At 34.9% G+C, this 16,241-nt stretch overlaps 1 protein-coding gene across 1 annotated transcript in view; it reads left to right on the top strand.

Annotated features, from left to right (window-relative positions):
• Positions 1–4,515, top strand: part of KU80 (Ku80 family protein) — a 124,867-nt gene extending 120,352 nt beyond the window's left edge. The window contains exons 9-12 of the mRNA XM_089826528.1: positions 2,455–2,622; positions 2,733–3,056; positions 3,614–3,744; positions 3,841–4,515. Of these exons, the coding sequence (XP_089682654.1) occupies positions 2,455–2,622; positions 2,733–3,056; positions 3,614–3,744; positions 3,841–3,955 (738 nt within the window). The 3' untranslated portion in view covers positions 3,956–4,515. The remainder of the gene's footprint in view (positions 1–2,454; positions 2,623–2,732; positions 3,057–3,613; positions 3,745–3,840) is intronic.
• The last annotated feature ends 11,726 nt before the right edge of the window (positions 4,516–16,241 follow it).

The following is a 16,241-nucleotide window of genomic DNA, read 5'->3' as shown; positions in this document are numbered from 1 at the left end:
TGACCCAAAATTTTTGAAAATCTCGGATCTGCAAAAATATTGGCACTTTTATCAAACATTTGGAAATATACAATTTATTAAAATATTCTTAAAAATACACGTACACACACCAAATTTATAGAACATATAATGATTTTATTCACCATATATTAATCAAAGTTTTGAGTTAAATAGTAATTCATAATTTCATATCAACCAAAACTTAGTAGACTAAGATAGTGATAAAATTATATACCAAAAAACAAGTACATCTGAATATAAATAAGTTCAATACATATAGAAGTCAAACTCCATGAAACTACATCTTCTGAACACATATTAAGTTCAAGTTTCAATATCAATGAAAATTAGAAGTAGAAATTATAAATTGTGTACAAGTAAAGCTCAAAAGAGATCGCTGCTGCTGCATTGGTGGTGTTGAAGTAGTTGCAATCGCGACATCCTCAGCAGGTGCCTAAATAGGTGCCTTAGTCTCAATAGAAGTGTTTGATGGATGACCATGCTTATGTTCCTCCTCAAGTGCTGCCACTTATGCATCCTAGTCATTTGCCTTCATCTCAAACTCAACTAGTGGCTCATCAGTTAATAAAGGATCACCCACATGCGCATCTGCATCCTCAACATCAAGAGGAGCAATCCAATTTGTTGAATATGGATCAATGTCACCAAGTCAAGTGTTTCATATGAAGCTTGCCCTTCCACCTTTTCATGCAAACGAAGGTTCTACTACACACGAACCAAGTCATTCAAGCACTTCTGAGTCAACATATTGTGCTTCCTTGTGTGAATGTTCTCAAAAGTACTCCAGTTTCTCTTACAACCAAAAGCACTACAGGGCTTGGATACTATTCAAATGGCAAACTTTTGAGGACTAGGCATTGTGGCACCATAATCTTCCCACCACAGAAATGTGAGGATTAAATAAAGCCATTTATAAGGTGGTTAAGCTTCTAATAAACTTAATGAGCGAAATAAATGTTATAATAAAACTAAACATATGTTCTTCTTTATCTGGCTGCAGGGTGTATCTCCTTTGTTTTTAATCAGAAGAAAACAATGGCCCCTCTTCCCTCTCGTAGCTCTGCAACTCATCAAGTGTGAGGTCTCGAAGGTCCAATTCAGCAACCTATATTGGAATACATGTGTCCAAGCCAATTTGAACCTTTGCATCTACTCTAAAACTATTAGAGAAATAGAACTTGGGGTTGAAGTAGTAGGAAGCTGCATGAATATGTTGGTGGATTTGTCAGTTCCACCTACGATCAATTATGTTCCATATGGGTCTATATTTGGTCTCATTTGACCTACACAAGTGTTGAATGGCCTCTTTGGCCCTATTCATGGCCTCGTATAGAAACCCTGTGGGGTTTTTGTTCCCATCTGCAATTCATAGAACCTTTACCAACAGCGCTAACACCTGGATATAAAAAATTATATAAAAATCAGCAAATTGTAAAATTTGACAACATTGATGATCTCCTCCATTAGCTTTCTAAATCTAGCATCAAACATAACCTTCACAACCTTCATTGCTCCAGACATCTTGGCATAAAGACTTTAAAACCATTTCACACTCAGAAACATACACTTGAGGTCATTCAATGTTTCGAATATGCTTTTGCAAGTTTAGAAAATTAGTAGCAAAGTGTGTGACCCCTGCTTGTATAAGATCCTTACCACTACTGTGCTCTCTCATTAGACTTTGGACTCGTGTATGATTGTAGATTTACTTTGCAATATTCCTTCTATCTTCAACCACCTTCACCCAACTTAGTTTCCCTAGGTCTTCAAGGAGCTAGTCAAGACAATGGTCATTACAAGGGCTCCAAAATAATTATTGTGTACTTAGTTTAGATGTCTCAACTGTCATCTGTCAAATTGCATTCAGCTTTAACTGCTCTGGTTGATCAATTTCATAGTTTTTGTGTCATTTCAAACGTGGGTCGAATTAAGAGAACACTCTTTTTTGTAACTTTGCAAATTAATTTTGTAACTTTACAAATTAATTTGCAGTTTTAATATGGCCATACTTTTTCATTGTGAGAATTTTTTTTTTGTTAGTTTGATGAGTGATTATTTATTATTATTTGTTAAATTTGATTAGATTTGAAATTTTGAATCCAAGACCTTTGAGATAAGAGGTTCAATTTATCACTGCGTTGTAGGCTCTTGTCTATTGTGAGTATTGATATTACTGCTTATTTGTGCTTACATTAATTATGTTTTTTTTTTCTCTGTTTTTAATTTTTTTTTTTCTGATTTTTATTTTGGGATAGTGAAGGGGATTGAATGTTGTGGTAGCAGAATAGAGTTCTAGAAAATGGATAACCCTTGCAAAAATCTTTAAAATGTTATATTTTGTTTGAAAGATATATGCTAGGCAATTTTTTCTTCCATCCTAGTATTTCTGGATGCGATTCATATTTTTCTTGGTATTTGTTTGAAACTGTGCAGCGATTTTACAGTTCTTTTGATGCAAAATTGAGGAATCCAGATGCAGATGTTCCTCCAGTTGATGATCTAATTATGAGGATAGTTGAGCCTGACCCTGATATTGTTTCTGAAAATCAGTTTTCTATAAACAGATTTTGTAGCCAGTTTCAATTGAAAGTGAATTTAAAGGTAAAGTGGATCCAGCTTGAAACTTAAAGTGTTATTTCACTTATTTGCAATATTTTTAATTTGGATGCCAAAGAATACAGTTCATAGCTTCTGGCCCTATTCCTCAACAGAAAGACAAAACATCCAGGAGATTTTGGAGGGACAAAGCAACAGTGTCTCAAGAAGCTGGTAAAGATGATTTTGTTGACCTGCAAAGTGATATATCCTTTGAAAGTCTTGCATCTAGGAAAGTAGATGAAGTTGGAGGCTTAACACCAGTTCAAGATTTTGAAGCTATGTTGGCCCGCCGTGATAGTGATGAATGGGTTCCTAAAGCAGTACGTGAAATGAAAAAACTCATCAGTGATCTGTTGGACAGTTCTTACAGCGGAAACACATACAGTAAAGCCCTGGATTGTATCCTTGCACTACGAAGTGGATGTGTTCAACAAGAGGTTTGTCGGTTGCATCTTCCATCTTTTCAACTGCTGTTCTATGAACTTTGTGAGTTTATCATATGAACTATTTTTCACATCTATTGACAATGCACAAATATTTTTTGTGAGAACATCATTTATGATTTATTTGAGCTGCACTTGAAGAAACTGAGTGTTTTTTTTGTCTATTTGAAACATACATGTCCTATCTATTCCAGATGGCATTCATTTTGAAATTTGAATCCTTGTAAGGCATTGTTAAACCTTTCTGAGAGATCGCTGAGGAAGGAAAGAGATACCTGTCTTTTACATGAAGCCTTGCCTTTCATCCAAGTGCATTCATGTGTTGTTTCAGATATTAACCAAATGCCATCCCTGATTCACTCATTTGTTACCTGGTTATAAGGAACTATAGAAATTCCAATATGATGGGACACGTGACTTGACTGCAAAAAATAATGATCTTTCTTGAATCTGGAATATCAGTACGAGCTAACGAAGTATTTGTTTCATTATAGAATAGTTAGATCCCTGTGTACGTTTTAAACTATTGACTTATTGAATTTTGCTTTTAGGAACCAATGGAGTTCAATAATTTCATGCGTGAACTGGCAACTAAATGTCAGAGTAAAAGATTCAATGATTTTTGGGAGCTAATAATTTCCAAGAATCTGACTTTGATAAACAAGGGTGAAGCGGCTGACAGGTAAGTAGAAATGTAATTATGTAATTTGAGGATTTTCTTTACTTTAAATAATGAAAAATTTCCAGATAAATAATTTATTTGCTTTCAAATTTACAGTGATGTCACTGAAGAAGAAGCAAAAGCATTTTTAGCTGAAGGTATTGCAGGCCAAGGAACAGACCAGCCACCAGAAGTTGATGAGATGGAAATGTTACTTGGTGAAGTGGTGTGAGTAATTAAGATAAAACATGAGATGCAAATTTTGTATATTGCAAAGAAGCAAATTTTGTATACCGAAAAAGAAATGAAAGAGAAGTCGTGTATATAATTGACATAACAATATCAGATGTAACTGACAGCTATACGATTCATGTTTCTTGTAGCTTATTAATTAATCTACTAGTATAAGTCACTTATCATATTCCATGTTTTAGTTGACCAGATTTTATATATCCAAAGTGGTCTTATATATGTCAATCAAATTCGAAAGCTTGCTTAACTATGACAAGGATATCATGTTCATTTTGTTTTATAGGCCATTTTGAGAAACTACCAAGTGCAAAGAGCCTTTTCTATGTCCTGTTGAAATATGATCTGCCTTGTATGAACTTCGATGCATATTTCAACATGCCTCGTTGTTAGCATGAGAGGAAAATAACTACTGGTCAAAATACTGAAGATAAGTGGTTGATACATGATATAAACGTAACATGCCACTTGGAACTGCGTTGTCAGGTGCAAAAGAACTTATTAAGCAAAGGTGATTTCAAATCCATCTCAGTGATAATTTTATTCTCGGCTCGCAATTTTTTCTAAGTTGAGCCCCATATTTTGTAGCAATATGAATGGTAAAGGTAGCTTGTTTTGCCATTTAAATCTTGATTATAATTTTATATTTGAATTAAGCAAAGACTTATGGGCATATAGTGACAATGATCATAATCTTGATTTTTGTTTTATCGTTGCGTAAATAATGGATATAGATTGAATTAATAAAGAAATATTTAAATAACGCTTGTGAGGCCAAACCATCCAATGGGTTTTTGAAAAATCAAACACCTCAAAATAGGGTGCCAAAACTTTAGTCCCTTGAAACTTCTTTAAGTCTTGTTTTGGACAATGAATTTTGATCACTAAGTTTGCTGCCTTGTCTAGCTGTGTTTCTTCAAAGAGAGTACTTAAATTGTCTGCTTCTAAAATATCCTGAATAGTTGGAGAGGATGTTATGTGTTTGTTCATTCTATGATAAAATGTCGCTTTGTCTCTATTATTCCCATGTTTCAGAATAAACATATTCTCTTCTTCCATTCTTCCTTAGGTATCATACATCTTGTTTCACCTTGTTGCTAAACAAGTTTGTCATTGTGAAGGTACTTATGAAACTGACCCTATTCACCTTGTGAATAGCGACAATTATGCCAATAGTTGGAGAGATTGCAATTGATAAATATCAACTTGCAATTTTCTTCTGCGTTTGAGAGGGGCAACTCCCTCGTATGATGTATGTATTTTGGATTTTTGTGTACTTTTCACCTGAAAGTACAAAAGGCTAGAACATGAAACTAAAAGAAGGTATGAATATGATTTTTGATAATAGACATACGACTACTAATTGAGATTCACAAAAGATGACAATTCACAAAAGGGGTTTTGAGCATAGAAATATAATGATGGTGCAAGAAGTATGACAAATGTTGACAAATGAAGTGATAAGCCATATGAATGCATCCAAATCAAGCTACCATGAAATGAACATGTATCTTTACACCAAACATAATGATCCACATGAATGCATAAAGGAATCCCTAGTTTAACATGTGATAAATTCGTGATCGTAACTTATAAGGACATTTCATACCTACGAACCAAAATGCATTCTTCATTATCTTTTTAAGAATCCACAAACTCAAAAATCCTTGTGCATAAAATAAAACTTAATATTATTGAAGTTCCTATGTATTTGAGTAGAGTTTCCCCTATGTCCAAGTTCGCTCCCCACTTTTACATCACAATTGGCCTTGCATTTATAGGATTTGCAAAATAACTACTCTAGGTTAATCATTTTGGGAGAGGTTACCTCACAATTTCACTCAAAGAAATGGTCAAATCCTTAACCTTTGACCAAAAGTGACAAGATCACCTTCAACAAATAACATTGGTTTTTCAATCTAAATACAACAAACAAAATGATAATGTTGTCTTCAACATCTTTGAAGGAAGAATTTGACTAGTAGCTAAAATCTATCGAACTAAAGCTTTTATTTTGACATCTCCATTCAATTTGATTAGGACACCATCTTATTGGAATAAATTCCCATCGTCCGTTGTCTTTAATTCATAGAACTATGCAAATGAACACACTCTCGGCTATTTCCACGACCTTTGAGCTTGCACATATTATAATCATTCTAGTTGACATCGAGAGAGGAAGCTTTGAGAGCCAATAAGTTCTATATCTACTCTTCATTCATCCACGTGAAAGGGGAGAGTAAAGATTGAAGACACTATCTGAAAGAAAAAACAAAGGATGTGCAAAATCATCAAGCATTCTTTGTATAACTTCCACATTGTTTGTAACACCAGATATAAGCCCATTGCATATAATGTGGATAACCGTTACTTTGTGACCTTCACCTTGTGCATAATTTGCACTTGATACTTGAAGATCATCTTATCCTCGGTGTCCTAAGTTTATAAAATCAATATTGAAGTGGAGAGTTTGCATTTGTCAACCCATAATTCACTGAACTGGTCTTTATCAGCTTAGACACTTTAATGGATAGTTAAATGTCTTTTTGCATTCACATGCATTTTAATTTGTGTATTACCTTCTCAAAGCTTGAGCATTTTTGGCAAACAGATGATGGTTAATGTTCCCCCTGCGACGTCAACATTCAATACAACTTTTTCCAATGTAGAACACTAAAGTCATTGCAGAAAAGGGTATCAATATCTTAACATGTAATGTGCTACGAGTATTGTGAAAGACAAATCCTACACAATGTTATCGAGTTCCTAAAAACGTGCTTTGGATTCTTCCCTTAACTGATGCTTAATAAGTCACGAGTTGGGAGGTAGGCGTGGGTCATTGCGCATGCTCCTCAAGACTTCAAACTCCCCCACCAACTGCTTTGAAGGTTTCATCCACAACCATTGTGTTAAAAAGTTCATGCACAATGTTCCTTTATCGTGTTGGCATTCAAACAATTGTTTATTTGCATGGAATTCACTGCAGATCAGGATTATTGATTTCACCCACAACCATGTGCTTTGCCTTCTTTTCTTAACTAATATTTAACATGTCGCGACTTCTTCTTCAAGCTATCGACGCCATTTCTAACAATCACTTTGCATCATTCGATATTTAAACCAATATTTTATGTCGCCCACTACATCCCATTTCAACAAACAATTGATGGGACTTTATATTTTACATGTATATTGGTTTAGAGTACTTAACACTCTGATGGGCATATATAACCAGTCCTAACTCTTAGTATTGTAGGTGATCTAAGCATGCTCCGCACTCAAATTTTGCATTTGAAAATGAAAGTATGATCACATAGCTTCTTGCGAGAGGGAATCATTGTGTCTGGTCCCTAAGATAGCATATATGCATTTCCCTTTGTCTTCTGCGGTATGAAACAAGCTCCCCAGTACCTTTTAGAGAGCAATTAATGGCAGCTCGTGTTTCTTTTAATTCATTGTAGTTTCCCCACCGTGTGTGTGTATCTTTATGAGAGTGATTAATGACAACTCAAAGTATTCCTTTTAATTCACTGTAGTTTCCCCATCATATATATGTGTGTACATGTACGTGTGTGTTTGTCTACACACACACATTGTACATATATATACATGTTGGGATAAGGTGATTCAATCCTACCATGACTTATTGTTTTATTTGTGCTCTTTTGGAAAGTTTCTAAATGAAGCTGGATTCTTTCACAAGAAAAGACTTCGAGTAGAAAAATAGAAAGCTTTTGTTTTTTGGTGATTTATTCTCTTATGCTTTATTTTTATGCAAGGTTTGTGCATAATGAAGTTTCTAAAATAATTTGTAGATGTGTTGAATGTACACGCTTTAGAAACTATTTCCTCTTGTATGAAAACTCTATAAGTATAAAGCATTTTTGTAGATAATTAAGAGACAGATGAGAAGTTTTTTGCATAGGGTTATGTTGTCGGATTTTCTCTAAAATGGAGCAAGATGCAAATCTCCATGTGAAGGCTGAAAATGTATTGTAACTTGTTGCTGAATAATACATTAGCTTGATGGTTTGGAGGGTTGGGTGTTTTACTTGGAAAGGTTTTTCTCACGTATATCTATGTTCTTTATTCTATCTCATTTTTCTAGTTCTATGATTGTAGAATAATAATCTGTATGTTGTAATGCTATTGAAATTTATTTAGATCAATAAATTGTAATCAGTTTCCTTTAAGGTTTTAATTGTGGGAAATCAACTGTCTGTTTCTACTTTTATGGCATAGTAGTATGCACTTGTATTTTCTTATTAGAAGTTATTCAAGGAACTATTGTTAGGATTAAACCACAGACAGAAATAACAATAACATGCAAATATAAACAATATCAGAAAATAATAAATCACACAGAAAAGAACACAAGACACCAAGATTTAATGTGGTTGACCCAATCCCTGGGCTACGTCCACCAAACAACAAGTTCGATATTATTATGATCCAGTGATTACAATCTGATTACAATTCGTAATCCCTTACAACTCAATATCACTGCAAGAACCAATTTTCGCATCACAACTATGAAACAATCCCTAGCCCTAAGCTCTTTTATACAAGTATTTTTACCACTTTAGGGTTATAATTAATAATTACATGTCGGCCCAAAATCTTGATAAAATAGGGCCCATTTTTTTTTTTTGGGCAATGCCCCAAGCCCTAAAGAATTTATGAAGTATGTACAATACTTTTATGATCAATTAGCACAATCAAACAACTATTAGATACAAGATGTGCATACTGATCTCAGATGAATCTCTGGGGTGCTCTCATTTCCCTTCAATTGGTATTAGAGCCTAGTTTTGTGAATTGCATGTTGGTTGCATGTGAGGATTCACATAGTTTCTGGTTTTGGGTATTTCTTCTATTAAAATTTCTTAGCTTGCAAAGCTTGAAGAAGTTTGTTTTGAAGAATTTGACTGATAATTAATCCTTTGATTAGTGGAAGTCTTATGCAGTTGATTTACTTTTTCAGAAGACAACAATCATTTCTTGAAGGATGGTGAAGACAGAGAAAATAGAGTTGGTCATGTTGAAATGACATTGATCTGGAGCTCTTGGTTGACAACAAAATAATTCTTGATGCATGGGTATTTGAAGATGTCTCTTTTGTTACCTAGAATGCATAAAGGTTATGGAGTTGATCATTGGATGATTTGGAAGCTTTTGGATAGCCTATCTCTCTTAGATGCAGGTACTAGTAGTGGTTGTGGAATTGGTCTACAAGTGGGCCTGGAGTTCAAGTACTATGTTTTTCCTCTTGGATGCTTATACATGCATGGCTTGGATTCTTGTTTGTTGGATCTGAGGGATTTATAGATTTTCCTAAAAAATCTATGGTGATGCTCATTTGTGATAATCCATTATTTTGGGTTCAATTATTTGGTGTTTTTTGATACTCTTGGATCTTTCAGATGAAAAGTGGGTGTAGATGTGCATGGTGTTCTTAAACACAATGTTTTTGCAAGTTTTACATGTTGAAATAAAAAACTTGTGGTTTTTTGTGGATCTACTGAAGAGCTATTTTCTTGACTCTTATTCCTTTAGAGTGCTACGAGATGAGATAGTTATAGTTCTACATGCATGCATTCTTTGTGCATGGTCAGAGGAGGTGTTTTTCTTTCTTTGCATGGAGATGTTGGTACGCAATTCACTCAACATTTCTGTGGTGATGCTTTGTTGGATTCTTGGACTACGGTGCTCAATGTGGACATGATTGACAGATCAAATTTGTGTTTGATCTGGTGTTTGAGTCATGTTGTCTACATGATTATTCTCTTTGATCTCATTTGTACATGTCACTAATGTGATAGTGGGTTTGCATGTTGCAATGATTAGATCTACAAGTTATGCCGTAGAGTGGGTAGGCCACCCATTTAATTTCAGTGGGATAACTTGGATGTGGACTATCTATATCCACTAGATTTGATTCAGTGTTGGTGCAGACTTGTTAGCTGGCCTTGTTTGTGGTCACTTGTGCATTTGTGTGGTTGCTTTGGGATGAGAGGATGGATGATATTTGAGTACTTGGATAGTTAGTTATGGAGTACTATAGCATGGTGAATTTCCTTAGTGTGGAGATCTTGGTTTCACTCAGTGTGATGTGTGGGCCTAGATGATTTTCAAATTTGGATGATAGTGTGTCATATGCTTAGATAGTTTGGTATCACATTTCAATGGGAGCTTTGGTAGTGGCTGTATTTTTCCATCATATGACGATGTATGATCTTCTTTAGTGTTGTAGATGTTGGGGGACGCCTTAGATCCTGTTGTTGCGAAAAGGTCTTTCACATTTGTTGGTTCACTAGTTGGAGATGGTATCTTCATGTGATTGGAGATGTTGACATCTTTAGGATTCAAGGGGTCCTTGGTAGAGATGTTGTTTATGCTTGATATGTTAGCATGGTGGCTTTTATGTCATGGTTTTCTCTTTATTACAAGTTTAGAGTTGTGACATGATATAGTTATTTATATGAGCACATGAAGCATGTTATCTCTTTGGAGGAGATGGTTTAGATCATGATGTCATGTTTATGTTCCTAATTCCATGGTTGGAGCTTTGACATTGATCTTGGTCTAGTTTCTTGGTATTGAGTACTTTGATCATTTGCTTGATACTTCATGATAGTGCTATGCTGCAGTGGAGTTTTGCATGGAGTGATTGATTACAAGTGCTTGTGGATACTTGGAGACTTAGGTGAGGCTAGAGTTCTCTTGAGATGAGAGACATGTTGTTGAGATGTATACTCTTGATTAGATTTCAATAGAAAGTTCGAGGAGCCTACACCTTTGTTGGATGTTAGTTCAATAGAGACCTATGAGGAGATTGTTCTTGGATAAGTCAAATGGTGACTTGCATATCTTGGAGGAGCATTCTCATTCCTTGCTCTTGGTCTACTGGGTAGTTTATCTCTTGAGAGGTATTGCCCAATGTTACTCTCAGGTGTTTTATCTTTTCTTTCATATTCATGGATCTTGAGCTGCAATTAGATGGTTCTGAAGGATCCACTATGATAGATGGATAACATTATTATCTCCTTGAGGTGTATTTTCATTTACGATGAAAATAGGAGATGGTAGTAGGCTGATTTCCTCAAATGGGAATGGAGTTGTTTGATCTTCTTTGAGAGGCTTACATCCATGTAGATTTATGCTATCATGTTATGTTTGATTGCTTGAGGTTAAACAGTTTTGGATGTTGTTGTGGCTTTTCTCTTGGGGTTGTGAAGGAGATCATACTTGGCATAGTTGACATTTAGAAGTGTTTGTAGAAAGACATTCTATATGCTTATGATTTGCAGTTTCTTTCTTTGGTCGTGGTTTTCTTCTTGGATGTTTTGGTTCACATAACATTATTTTTGAGATCTGTTGGAGCTATGGTGGTCACTTTTTTGTGGTAATTTTTTATCACTTTTACTTCATTGTTTTTTGTGATAACAAGGTGGTTCATTTATCTCTTTTCTTTGTTGGATGTGGAGAACACAAGAGAGTTGTGGAGACTGGATGAGAGAGATGTTTCTTGTAGTGTTTTTGCTACATGATTTGCATGTCTTTGTGGATGGTCCTTGGTACTACAAGGTTGCACTTTCTTTGTGTTGTTATTAGTAGACTTAGTATGCTTTTGACTTTTTAGATTTGACATTACCTATGCAGTGAGAGTTCTTGCATGTATTTGGCCTTCATTGACTGGTTTGCACATAGAGCTTAAGGTTGCATTTTATGGGTTGGTTATGTTGCTAGCATGAGTTTTCTGGTGTTGGATACATTTGAGGTATGGGTGATTAGATGGGTTAGAATTTACTATGGATTCTATTTTCAATCTCGTGGGTTTATCAGTTGGATTGGACAAATCAGTTTCGTTATTTTTCTGGCTGATGTTTTATCTTGTTTTTTGGAGGATGACTTCACAGTTTTGTTGGGCTAAGAAGTTGATGTTTTTGATGCTTCCGTGTAGCTCATGAGCACAGTGGAGTGGTGGTAGTGTGTGTAGCCTTTGTTATCACATGGAGCTTATGCTTCTGTTATTTGAATAGGTGTCTAGTTGGAGCATGAGAGCATATGTTATGATCTATGTTGTTTCATAGATGGCTACGAGGATATAGTTTCATCAGTTTGAATCTTGTAAGGCCTTCATCAAGTGGGAGATTGTTGGGATAAGGTGACTCAACCTTACCATGACTTATTGCTTTATTTGTGCTTTCTTGGAAAGTTTCTAAATGAAGCTGGATTCTTCCATAAGAAAAGACTTGGAGTAGAAAAACAAAAAGCTTCTATTTTTTGGGGATTTATTGTGTTATGCTTTGTTTTTATGCAAGGGTTGTGCATAAGGAAGTTTCTAAAATCATTTGTAGATGCATTGAATGTAGATGATTTAGAAACTATTTCCTCTTTTATGAAAACTTCATAAGTACAAAACATTGTTGTAGAGAATTAAGAGAGAGAGATGAGAAGTTATTTACACAGGGTTATGCTGCCAGATTTTCTCTAGAATGAGCAAGATGTAAATCTCCATGTGAAGGCTGAAAATATATTGCAACTTGTTGCTGAATAATAAATTAGCTTGATGGTTTGAAGGGTGGGGTTTTAAACCTAGAAAGGTTTTCCCCATGTATATCTGTGTTCTCTATTTTGTCTCATTCTTCTAGTTTTATGATTGTAGAAGAATAATCTGTATGTCGTAATGCTACTGAAATTTATTTAGATCGATAAATTGTAATTAGTTTCCTTTAAGGTTTTAATTGTGGGGAATCAACTATATCTGTTTCCACTTTTATGGTATAGTAGTATGCACTTGTATTTTCTTATTATTGTTCAAGGAACTATTAGATGCAATATGTGCATACTAATCTCAGATGAATTTTTGGGGTGCTCTCATTTCCCTTCAATACATACATACATATATACATATATATATATATCATCACCCGTTCAAGATAATACATCTTTTAAAAACTAGCTCACATGTCACCAAGTTTACTTACAAGTCCTTTATTTCTCCTTCGATGATGAAAGTTTGCATTTGGGGTATGGAGTGCAACTAAATTTTATCAAGGTTTATTAACCTCTCAATTCTTAACCTCCATCATTTGGGAAAAGAGGTTAAAAATCATCTCCAAAACACGTGTTTTGGGTCTCTAGCTTAACCTTTGTGGGTTTTTGAGGTTAAGGTTTGATATTCAAAACGCATGTTTGAAATGTTTTTTTTAACTCTTTTTTGGACGGAGACTTTAAGAATTTGAATGAAATTATGCATTTTGAATCCTATTTCTTAACCTCTTAAAGTTTAATAGGTTAATGTTTCGATTGAAAACACGTGTTTTCAGAACTTTCATTAACTTGGGACTCAGGAGTCAGATTTCAAAAATTTGAAATGCTGGGCAGAGCTAGAGATGAGCCAAAGGCATTAAAATCATAGAATTATTTAAAGGCCAATAAATTGCGGGCTCTTAAAAACTTGAATTTTAACACTTGAATTTTCTTGGGTTGAATAAGATGCAATTTTGACATAATCTGGCAATTAGAAAACTAGGGCAACAACTGACTCTATCTAGGGACAAGGACTAACAAGGACGAGACTTGAACCCATAACAACTAGAACAATGCTTTATCAATTGGGATATAGTCACCCAAAAGGGAACTATAAAGGGGACTAACTAGAGAAATAGAGGCAAACCAAAAATGAGACCAACACGACAATTTTTTTTACTTTAAATATGTACAAGGTAGGTGATCCTACCTTCAGTGACTCAAGGTATAATCATTCAAATCCATTTACTAGCTAAGAAAAATAAATACCATGGCAAGCTAACATGTGGCAACTCTTAGGCTCTTGTGGACTCAAATAGAAGCTCACTCCTTGAGTTCCAACTATAAGATTCCTAGCATGCTCCACATTTATGGACAAGGGAATGGATCCAAATCATGCCTCCTAAAAAATCTCTGATTTTAGAATCAACTCTGCTTCCTTCCACATGTCGTTGATGACTACATTTTAAAAGAGTTGAAGTATTAGGCTCTCAAGTTTTTGAATGCATTTTAGATCTTTTCTATTTGAAAAGACCTCTACTTAAATTTCTACTCATTTATGATATTAAGCACTCTTTCTTATTTATTGGTATGATTATGTATGAATCCTCTATAAAATTGTCCCAATATGGATGCACATCCCCGTTAGATTGGATTTTCTCATGATGCTCCTCCATTTCTCTCATTTAATCACCCATTTGATCCTTTTTATAAGGAGCAATAATTTTTTTCATTTTGGTGAACACATTCTCTAATAAGTCCATCTAATTAGAAGAATTGATCATCAATTGATATTCATGCAAAGCAAATGCTTTTAAGAGAGCATCATCATCAAATCCTTTGTCTTCACATATTTCAATCTTATGATCACAACATATTTCTTCAAGGCCCAATACTTTTGCAGTGTGAGATGCCATCACAATGTTCCCTTCTTATTCTTGTGAATGAGATAGTAAAGTACAGCTTCTCATATTGGATCCAATCATGTTTTAGTCTTTAGTTGTTTTGACCACCCCAGGAGCAAATATCTCATTAGAGGTTTGTGTCTCATTCAATAATGATTCATGATTAGAAGAAAAGGTTTAAAAGAATGATTCACTACTAAGAAAGACATTGTCTAACTATTAGGAGCAATGCTTTCATGAGATTGATCAACAATACTTTCTTCACCCTTCATAGGATCATAATGAATCTCCTTACTTAGTGACACATTAGAAGATGACATACATAAGTGTGTACCTTGAATTTCATCAACCTTTGTTTCCTCTTCAACTACTGATGATGAATGAATAGGAACATCTTCTCCACACGAGAAGTCATTATCTGAAGCATCAAGGCACAATATAGGAATAAAAGTGGTGTGGGGAATTGGGCCTCACAAAGCTAAGGAAGGAATGAGAAGGAAGGCCCCACGATGATGATGATTGATGATTCCAAGTTAATTGAGAAGGAATGGAGCCAATACAAAATGCAATATAGAGTGCATGATTCACATCTTGTGTCAATGGCACATCTGGTGCTGCTACTACCAATTAAAAAAATCTGCTACCAATGACACATCTGCTGGTGCACCCAGTGTTATTGATAATGTAACACCCCACCAAGGGATCCAAAAGAATTAACCTAAAGTTTTACTGAGTTTGCCAAACATCTTTTTTAAAGAAAGAGTAACATACACATCAATAATTAAGTAGCGAAAGCAATAACATAAAATCATACATAATCAATCATACAGATTACATTCCCTAATGATCCCAAGACATTGAATCACATTTAAATTTAAATAATACTAAGTCCAATAAATAAAAGATCCACATGAAAGTACAACTACAAGTCCATTCCACCTAAATAATATACATTTGTTCCGAATGCCACTTGGCAATAAAATTTGGAATGCTCAATCATCTACTGTACATGTTATAGGGTATGAAAGGCTAAAAGAATATACATTTATAAAAATAGATTACATCATCCCTTTCGGGTCCATAAAAAAGAGTACAATACAATAAGTGAAATTATCCATCATAAAGATATAACCATCCATCACAATACACAAAGATAGAATGAAAGGAAATGCAGACAAGAAACTCTAGCCATAGCATCAACAGACGGATCTCAATGGTAAGAGTAAAAAGCACTACCACCCGACCTCATGGTAACCCAAAAAGGTCCATTCCCACTGCGCTGAGGAGATAGTCTCAAGTTGCAAACATGATATCAATCCCAAAATCAAAAGTAATATCTATGTCTAGAAAACCCTAAAAGTAATCTAACTCAAAGGTTCCAAGATAAATTGACATCTAGACCCAGAGGCACACAAAGACACGTAGGGAACCTACTATGTAAGAGGACAAGTTTCATCGCATGAATCAACACTAGAGTTACCCTAGCAGTCTAACTTGACCCCAACCCCCTAGTGACCCTATGCAGCACTAGTATCCTTTTTTACTGAGAAGGCATACTAACAATGCATGGTCGCAACCAATCATTCTCTCTACTCCCATCCTAGTCTGTACTACTACTCAGAGAATGAGCAAGAATATACAAAGACTTTTATTAGGTTCATTTTACTCTCATTTAGAGCAGTGTTTTCACTTATTAAACAACTTACAATGGGTTACCTTGGCAACCACTTTGGGCCCTGGCCTCCATTGCAAGCCACATCTTGACATTACATATAGATAACCTACCCTAAGCTCATAAAATCACAAATCAAAGAATCATAGTATTTCCCT

The sequence above is a fragment of the Cupressus sempervirens genome, chromosome 4, assembly GCF_028749045.1.
Source record: "Cupressus sempervirens isolate cs-2001-9-10 chromosome 4, ASM2874904v1, whole genome shotgun sequence".
NCBI lineage: Eukaryota > Viridiplantae > Streptophyta > Pinopsida > Cupressales > Cupressaceae > Cupressus > Cupressus sempervirens.
The sequence above is the reverse complement of the archived record's forward strand: the minus strand, read 5'-3'. Positions and strand labels throughout refer to the sequence as shown.